Source organism: Carya illinoinensis, chromosome 8 (assembly GCF_018687715.1).
Source record: "Carya illinoinensis cultivar Pawnee chromosome 8, C.illinoinensisPawnee_v1, whole genome shotgun sequence".
NCBI classification, from domain to species: Eukaryota; Viridiplantae; Streptophyta; class Magnoliopsida; order Fagales; family Juglandaceae; genus Carya; species Carya illinoinensis.
Window position 1 is genome coordinate 12058088 of NC_056759.1, and position 9877 is coordinate 12067964.

The 9877-nt window shown below is 40.3% G+C and overlaps 2 protein-coding genes across 2 annotated transcripts; both read right to left on the reverse strand.

The window, feature by feature from the left end:
• Window positions 1-1451: 1451 nt before the first annotated feature.
• Window positions 1452-2264, reverse strand: LOC122274308 (putative invertase inhibitor). The gene has a single exon (XM_043083349.1). The coding sequence runs from the start codon at window positions 2156-2158 to the stop codon at window positions 1607-1609; it is 552 nt and encodes a 183-aa protein (XP_042939283.1). The 5' UTR covers window positions 2159-2264; the 3' UTR covers window positions 1452-1606.
• A 6488-nt stretch (window positions 2265-8752) lies between these two features.
• On the reverse strand, window positions 8753-9877 carry LOC122318078 (RING-H2 finger protein ATL5-like). Its single transcript, XM_043135212.1, has one exon. It carries the CDS (start codon window positions 9734-9736, stop codon window positions 9116-9118), a length of 621 nt encoding a protein of 206 aa, XP_042991146.1. The 5' UTR covers window positions 9737-9877; the 3' UTR covers window positions 8753-9115.

A 9877-nucleotide genomic window follows, 5' to 3' on the forward strand; every position in this document is an offset into this window, starting at 1 on the left:
GGTGAGAAATCCTTCTACAGAAAGGAATGCCCCAACTTTCATAGAGTAGTCTTTGTATGATCAGTTCTCCATAACAAAGACATGGACAGTTCTTGAATTTCCTGGAAATTGAAACTGTTTTTGTGTTTTCTCACGTATTTGTCTCTTGTTAGCAATTACTTCTTGATACTCTTTTTATAAGGAAAACTGAAAAGGCTTTAGATATTGTAGAGTTGATTTTGTTGAATTGATAAATAGGTGATGCTGTTGGGTTTGTACACAAATTTTTTAATCTTTTCATGGTTTGTGATGATGATTATGTATGCCTAAAGATCACTTATCCACTTGTAAAGGCAGAGGAAAATGTATACATACATACATATATATATATATTTTAAAAAGGTCGGAATACCTGATTCCACCCGAAATAAGTTCGGGTTTGGGTAATCGGGTAATGGGAGAAATTTCAGAAGCTTCCGTTCTAAAGTAGCTAATTACGGGTCGTGTTAGAAGAATGCAATTATGTTCTCGGGTCGGGCCAAATGTACTGTACTAGTTGAAATATATGAATAAATGATGATTAATAGATTTTTTCATTAATTAATTAAGACAGTATACTCGGTTATTAGGACGACAGTTTCAAACACAAGAAGCCTAATTAATCGCATTTTGTTAAACATCTTTTAGGCTTGATTGGTCGTACGTACCTTTATAATAATCTCCAGTGTGATTGATATATTTTTATTCATAACTTGTGGCATTTGCAACAATTCAGTAATCTCTAGAGAAATACCAAGTATATACACAAAAATATTATTAAAAAAATCATTTAATTACAAGTAGTGGCGACTTTATATGGTAGTACCCCGTATTATAAATATCTTCTTTTTACATCAAATCACATCAATTTCTTTTTTTTTTTAATAATTTTCTTTGTAAACCTAAATCTGTCTTATCTTTGATATTCAATTAGTAGTTTAAAATTAATCTATAACAGGTGCACGAGATTAACTCAAATTGCTAAAGAAGAAAATAATAATAATAATATTGTTATTATAATTATTAGCTTTCTGTAACGACATGCTATCAACGGGTTGAAATCAAATTCAGCTACCCAGCCATGAACTTGGCTGAAATAATGGATTGTCCAGTTCCTGATTGGACGCATCTGTCTGCACAAGAGGCCATAAATAGAAAAATAATGCAAGAAAATTGACGAAATTCGTATATTATCCTCTCTTTCTTTCTTTCTTTTTTTTTTTTTTTTTTTTTTTTTTTGGCATAAAGGACAGGAGACATTGATCGAGCCACTGAGTTACAAAAAAAAAAAGAAAAAGAAAAAGGACATAAAATTCCCGTTACAACTTCAAACCATAATAATATCCTGCTGGGGAAACCTCTCAAGCATTTCTCTTGATCCTTAGAAGATTACTCACCTCTCCATATGTTAGCCGTACGTAAATGCACATAAATAAGATCTCCAAATGGCTTTATAATCAATCAGAATTTTGACACATTATCTCAGCTATGTATAGAAATTATAATGCTACAGAAATTTAAGATTGAGTAATTTAATTAGGTCCAAACTCCAAATTAAGACACCACATGCATGCAATAATATTATTACTCACTGATTCTCAACCAAGACTTTCACGACGGTCAGGGCATTGTTGGCTAACATGCGAAAAAGCCTATTCTTGTGTGACATCTTAGACTTCTGTCCCTGGAATGCAGCCTCGCATGAATCGGCATCAGTCACCGCTACCTTAAGCCAAGTGTTCATGTCGTGGTAGGCCTTCTGCGAGAGAGCAGAAAGGGAGTTCTCGAGCTGCTCGGCTGCATCCAAGTAATAATCCTTGCATTCTTCTACGCCCTGCTGGATGGAAGGCTCTGCGCTCGTGTCATTGTTGCCCAACGAATGTAGTTCATCCAATATGTTGGTGGCGTTTTGGTAAGCGAGCGTGACTGCAATGGAAGCTAAGCCGCTCAGGTCGGCATCTTTGCTTTTCGAGTGTGATTTTAGGGTATTGACACAAAAATCCTTGTGAATTGAGCGGTTGCAGGCACGTTCTATGAGATCGGTGGTGTTGGCCGATAGATCCATGTCCGCAGCAATTTGGTCCGGCCCGAAGGCAAAGATTAGGGCGCAGAGCAAGAAAAAAGCTGCAATGGCTTTCATGACGACTTCTTCTCTAATTTGCTGCGTACGTACGTAGTACTGTTTTTTTGGTTGCAAATGATATTAATTAGGGTTAAGTCGCATTAATGGTGGTGGGAAGAGAACTTGATTATGGGGATTATATGGGAAAGGCCAAAGGGTTGATATGATTTGAATGGAGATTCTGAGCTTTGGCGCAGAAAAAAATGGAGAGCCGATCGAGCTTTGTTTTGACTAATAATGTTACGTACGCGGTCTGTTCGTTACTAAAGTGGCATCAACTGTATTCTGTTCCTGAATTTTTGGGGATAAATATAGTATGTTGTTTGAAAATACACGCATTACACAATACACACCCAACATGCGTTACACACATGTAGCTCGATTTCAACCTAATTAACAGCTTAGAATTTCTCGACCCTATTCTTAACTTCTACAAAAATATTATATGAATGTCAGTAATGTTATATATACAGTTTTTGCACAAGGATTTTCTATTAGTTAAAATATTACTATTTTTTTATTTTGTTTCCATTTTATTCAACTTGGATGGGTTGTACATGATATGAAGTTGAGGATGGTAACCTAGCTACTTTATGCCAGGCTCTTCATCCGTCTGCAGGCCAGACAAAATTATGCAAAGAAAACGAAAAGTAAAAACAAAAAACACATTAATGGTAAAGAGACCGAATCATTCCTGGCAAGAAAAAAGGCATTGGCTAACAGAGAACCTAGAGTACTGTGTTATGGATGTCTTCATTGACTCTTTATTAGGTGAGAGCCTCGTGGGGTTTGATACTTCGATGCAATAACAGCATGAAGCCATTTTTTATGGCCTACGTACACCTTTTTCTTTTTTCTTTTTCTTTTTTAAATTAATTAAAATAGTACTAGTGAATGATTAAAATTTCTTTATTCCATTTTTATTTGAATACAAATTTATTTATTTTAATTTATTTGAATTAATGAAGTCATGCAAGTTTGAGTTTATCATTAAGTTATATTTTATGATGACGAATAATTCATTCATTATTGAGCGAGTTCGAATTTATTTCTGAATGATTTAATTTTGATAAAAGAGATTATTAATATTATATTTCGTAGTCTTTTTTTCTTTTTTTTTACAAATTTTAAGAAATGAATTTTTTAATTTTTTGAAAACATTTTTATATAATATGTTATCTAGATGTATATGAATATTGATTGTATTATTGAGGCAAATAATTCCTCTACACTTAAAATCTCAACACTGCCAGACAGCAACACTACAAAGGAGGAAGATTCTGGAATGTCACACAGCACTACACCTGCAGTAGAGAATATTTATGTTGTAACTGAATGTTGATGTGTATGATCACTACCATTGGTTCATGTAAAGGAATTCTTTGTATTCTTTCTTTCTCTTACATAAATCAGAAGTGTATAAATATACACCATTGTAAAGCCTTGAGACCTACAGAAGAATTACAACTTAATTTTTCAAGTTTCTTTAACTCTATGTTTTTCATAGTTATTTCATCAAGCACATACTGTGCAAAAACTCCAATATTGTATCATAGAGCACCCAGGACCAACGTCCCCTATACTACAATGGATGATAAAGAAAACCCACAGAAAAATCCTCCTCTCGTAATTCCCCTTCCTCCTCCCATAACTCCCAACCCTCCTCTCATCAATACAACCCCTCCCCCAATCAATCCAATCTCTTCTTCAACTAACCCAACTATAATTAGTTCCTCATCTCACTTCATTACAATTAAACTTACCTTAGACAACTACCTCCTCTGGAAGGCTCAGATTGTGCCATTCCTTCAAGGTCATCAGCTTCTTGGCTATGTGAACGGCACCATCCCTATGCCGCCTCCCATGGTTAACAATGCTGTAAATCCTGAGTACACAAAATTGGTATTACAGGACCAACTCATCGTTTCCACAATTAATGCTTCTTTATCTGATACGGTTCTTGCACAAGTGCTCTCCTGCGCAACCTCTTCTGCGATTTGGACCACTTTGGAGAATTTATTTGCAGCTCAATCTTCTGCTCAATTAATGCAAACCAAGCTCTAGCTCACCACCTTGAAAAAGGCCTCTGCTACTATAACTGAGTATTTTCACAAAGTTACCACTCTTGCTGCTACACTTAGTGCCGTTGGCCATCCATTACCCACATCTAAGTTCACTATCTACCTATTGGCTGGTTTAGGTTCTGATTATGAGTCCCTTGTGACCTCCCTTACTACTTTGCCCGATCCTTTGTCCACCTCTCAAATTTATAGTTATCTTCTGAACCATGAGTCCCATATTTCACACCAGACCAATGCTCTTCTCTCACCCACCTCCCTTACTGCAAACAATATAACCACACCGAACACTCATACATCCACTTCCTTTCACCACTGAGGACGCGGCTCCAACTCTCGTGGTCACCGTGGCCGTAGCTTTCCTACTGGTGGAAACTCTTCTCCTAGTCCACCGAATTCTCACCCTGTGTGTCAATTGTGCAACAAGCCTGGCCACACTATCCTCACCTGTTATTTTCATTTTAATCATTCCTACCAAGCCCCACCACCCTCTTCTTTCTCTGCCAATCTCACGGCCATGAACCCAGCACTTCCTTCCAACTCTTGGTTCCCCGATACGGCTGCCATGAATCACTTTACACCTGACCTATCTAACCTTCATTTCAATGTTGTAGGTTATCAGGGCACTAATCAGTTCAGCGTTGGAGACGGTTCCTCCCTCCCCATCCATCATACTGGTTTTGCTCACTTTTCCTCTACCTCTCACAATTTTTTTCTCCATAAAATTTGTCATGTTCCTTCTATAAGTCGTAATCTTCTTTCTATACGTCAGTTTTGCATTGATAATCCAGTTTATTTTGAATTTCATGCTCATACCTTTTTTGTGAAGGATTTGAAACTCAGGTGGTACTCTTCCAAGGCCACGTTGAAGATGGTCTCTATACGCTGCCTTCTAGTGTTATGGCTCCTTCTCCATCCAACTCCACCTCTCCTCAACTCTGTCTTATTGAGCGAACCACACCTGCAATCTGGCACACTCGCCTTGGTCACCCGTCAGCATGCACTACAGCTTTTACAATAAATCAGTTTCGGCTCCCTGTTACAACGTCCACCAATGTCTCTCCACCATGCCTCGCTTGCCCTCAAGCTAAAACCCATGCACTTCCGCATCCACGCTCTCCTTCCCCATCCACGCTCTCCTTCCCAATCTACTGCATCTTTTAATCTTTTATTTTTGGACGTATGGGGGCCAGCGCCTGTGCCATCCTCCTTTGGATGTAAATTTTATCTCAGTATTGTCGATGATTATTCTAAGTATCTTTGGTGTTTTCCTCTGCAATCTAAGTCCAATGTGATCATCTTCTTCACGGCTTTTCTCGCACATGTTACAAATTATTTTTCTTCCAATATTTGATAAATACAAACCGATGGGGGTGGGGAGTTTCAGCCTTTAAAAAAATTATGCCAAACTCATGGAATAATTCATCGCGTCTCCTACCCCTACTCTCATGCCCAAAATGGCACAATCGAACGGCGTCATCGCCAAATTGTTGAGACTGGGCTCTCCTTGCTAGCCCACGCCTCAGTCCCTCAATGCTTTTGGGCTGAATCTTTTCTCACGGCAGTCTATTTAATCAATCGACTCCCTACACTCATTCTTCATAACAGATCACCCTTTCAAGTTCCTTTTAAAAAATTACCTGATTACAAATTTTTAAAGACATTTGGGTGCCTCTGTTGGCCCAATTTCTGGCCCTTTAACAACCATAAAATGGATTTACGATCCAAACCTTGTGTCTTTATGGGTTACAGCCCAAATCATAAAAGCTATACTTCATGTACCCACCGACCGAATTTACATTTCTCAGGACGTACAATTTCATGAGACCAGCTTTCCCTTTGGCTCTACTTCTTCCGAGCCTCAATCTAATTCTCCCACTCGCAGCCCACCCATGACTCTGCCATTCCCGCCCCCTTCATTTGTTCCACTTTCCTCTGGACCAACTCTCCACCAGTCTTTACACACGACTCACGATCAGCCCATTTCTACTTCTCAAACTCTGTCCACTTATCCTACTCAAGCTCAGCCCACTCAAGCTCAGCCCACTTCACCTACTACCGATCCACCCACTTTCCCAACCCGGCCTTCCATTCCTTCGACAGACTCTGGAACACACAGTCGTCCTCTCTCCTCTAGGGATTTTTCTTCCCACACCACTCTCCCCGAGCCGCCTTCCCCTGCGTCCTTAACACCTTCTTCTTCTCTCCCACAGCCTCACCATCCCATAACCACACGATCCTGGAATAATATCCACTGCCCTCTCAAATTGACCGACGGAACTATCGCATGGCCTACCCCAAAACCTTCCCTTCATCACACCGATACCATCTCTTCAAATGTTCCAAAGGAACCCTCCTCCTTCACCGAGGCCTCCAAGCACCCTAAGTGGCGTGAGGCGATGGCCCTTGAATTCCAAGCTCTCCTCTCTAACCGAACCTGGGATTTAGTCTCTTTTTCTCCTGCTCTGAATGTTCTTGGTTCAAAGTGGGTCTTGAAGACTAAAAGACGCGCCGACGGTACCCTTGAACACCGCAAGGCCCGGCTTGTGGCCAAGGGCTTTCACCAACACGTTGGCGTCGACTTTTCTGAGACATACAGCCTAGTTGTGAAACTTGTAACGATCCATCTCATTCTCTCCATTGATGTTTCCTCTTAGTGGCCGTTACATCAGTTGGACGTTCAGAATGCTTTCCTTCATGGGGACTTGGAAGAGGTTGTTTATATGCAACAACTGCCAGGCTTTACAAATCTGGATTGTCCTTAGCATCTCTGTAAGTTGCGTAAATCCTTGTATGGTCTCAAACAAGCCCTTAGGGCTTGGTTTTCTAAGCTCAGTAGCAAACTTATGTCCTTAGAATTTATTGCATCTAGATCCGATACATCCCTGTTTATTTTCTCAAACAATGTTGACTCGGTCTTTGTTTTAATATACGTAGACGACATTATCGTAACAGGCTCTAGTCCCATTCTTATTTCTCAATTCATTTATGCTCTGAAAAATTCCTTTCCAATCAAAGATTTGGGTGACTTACACTATTTCTTAGGAATCGAAATTTCTCGGTCCTCTAATGGATTGTGCATGACCCAATCTAAATACATTCATGATCTCTTGAAAAAAGTGAACATGCATGAATCTAAGCATGTTTCCACCCCCATGTCATCCTCTGTTAAGCTCACGGCAACTGACGAACCATCCTTTGAGGATCCTCAACTGTATCGCAGCACTGTTGGGAGTCTTCAGTATCTCTCATTTACACGTCTTGATATTTCTTTTACAATCAACAGAGTATGTCAATATATGCACTGTCCTCGCCTTCCTCATTGGTAGGCAGTCAAACGCATTTTGCGTTATCTTCGTTTCACATCTAATTTTGGTCTGCATTTCTCTCACAAGTCTTCATTCACTTTATCTACTTTCTCTAATGCTAACTGGGCTGGATGCCCTGATGATCGCAAATCCACTGGAGGTTACTGTGTGTATTTTGGTTCTAACTTAGTCTCCTGGGGTTCCAAAAAGCAACCCACTATTGCTTGTTCCTCGACTGAAGCTGAATACAAAGCTGTTGCTAATACAACCTATGAGATACTTTGGATTCAGTCCCTGCTTAGTGAGCTAAAAAATTTTCTAGCCGACCCACCCACCTTGTGGTGTGATAACCTTGGTGCAACCTATTTAGCTGTTAACCCTGTCCTACACTCTCGCACTAAGCATGTGGCTTTAGACTACCACTTTGTCCGAGAACGAGTTGCTGCCAAGGCCCTTCGGGTATCCTTTGTTTCCAGCAAGGATCAACTTGCTGATATTTTTACAAAGCCACTTTCCACTGCTCGATATTCCCTTATGCGATCAAGCCTCAATATTTCCCCAATGACGCTTGCCTCGAGGGGGGCTATTGAGGCAAATAATTCCTCTACACTTAAAATCTCAACACTGCCAGACAGCAGCACTACAAAGGAGGAAGATTCTAGAACGTCACACAGCACTACACCTGCAGCAGAGAATATTTCTGTTATAACTGAATGTTGATGTGTCTCACTACCATTGGTTCATATAAAGGAATTCTTTGTATTCTTTCTTCCTCTTACATAAATCAGAAGTGTATAAATATACACCATTCTAAAGCCTTCAGAATACAGAAAAATTACTACTTAATTTTTCAAGTTTCTTTAACTCTCTGTTTTTCATAATTATTTCATCAAGCACATACCGTGCAAAAACTCTCATATGTATTAATAAAAGCCGAGCGAATCATATTATATAATAATTGATCATAACTTTGTGTTTACTATTTAATCGGATCGACTTCAAGTGGTAGCTTATTGAATAAATTTACTTGTTTATAGCCCTAGCTCTAGTATACGTACATATACATATACATACATACATATACATATACATATACATATACATATACATACATACATATACACACATATATATATATATATATATATATATATAAGCATCACCCGTGATGATTATATCTGCCATTTCACCTTCCCTTTTTATTAAACAAAAAAGATAACATAATCTTGGTGGAGTTAAACTCCAAAACTTTACCTCTTTTATTACTTCAAAATAAGGATATACAAACTAATTACAATTCATGATCCCACAAGAGTGAGGAAAAGCCCAAACTAGAAACCCAGATCAAACTGTGCGTACATTTGCCACGGATGCAAAATCAACCTCCACGTGTTCTGATACAGAGCCTATGCTAACACGAAACAAGTTCCCACTTCTTGTTGACTCGGGGTTCAAATTCCGATTCATGCGCATCATCAGATCATATTCCATCATATGCTCCAAATCCTCTTCAAAGATAGAACCCGATTACCCGAATCATTGAACCCGTATCCCTCCGGTGAGCCCGAGCCTATCTCATCCGACCCTCACTACCTAGGCACCTCCACGACCACACCCACTAGGTCGAATGGCTTCCCATGGAAATCCGATGGCCCCGGATTCGGCGGCTGTGAAAAATCCGGCCAACACCTTTCTGCCTGAACGGGTTCTGTTGCTGGAATGGCGGGTGAGTTCTCTGTTTCGGCCGAAATGTCTGGCTTCAACATAGAAATATCGGCCTGAACCGGGGCTCTGCAGAGTGGGCAATTAGAGACAGACTGGAACCACTTATCGATACACTCGACGTGAAAAGTATGTTGACATTTGGGCAAGACTCGGCCTTTGTCTTCCTCCTCGAACTCGGATAAGCACACGGCGCAGTCCAGCGGAGAGTCGTGGGCTTTGGAGGAGTAGGTGAAAGTCGGGAGTGCTTTGAGGATGGAGGGGTCGAGGGCCTGAGAAGAAGTGTTGGCGTTGGTAGTAAAGGGAAAATATGATGGATGGCGAGAAGAGCTGGCGCGGGTGCGACGGCGGTGGCTGCTGTCGTCAGTGTCAAAGCAGCATCGAGAGTAGCTGTGAAAGCAGACCATAATGAGTACCACAAGGAAGAGAGTGATCACTGAGCATAGCATAATCTTCCCGTTGAGAACATAGCTTGGGGCATCCTCCATGGAGAGAGACAGAGAGAGAGAGAGGTATGGGAGTTTGGGGAAGAGAGCTTAGGTGGTTTTATCACTTACAGGGGTGGGGGAAAGGGCATAGGAAGGTTCCTATGCTATGTGCTCAGAAAACGGGTTTCGGGTTTTGCTTTT

Coding starts and splice junctions, on each gene's coding strand:
- LOC122318078 (XM_043135212.1), bottom strand. CDS start 9,736: ATGGAGGATGCCCCAAGCTATGTTCTCAACGGGAAGATTATGCTATGC.
- LOC122274308 (XM_043083349.1), bottom strand. CDS start 2,158: ATGAAAGCCATTGCAGCTTTTTTCTTGCTCTGCGCCCTAATCTTTGCC.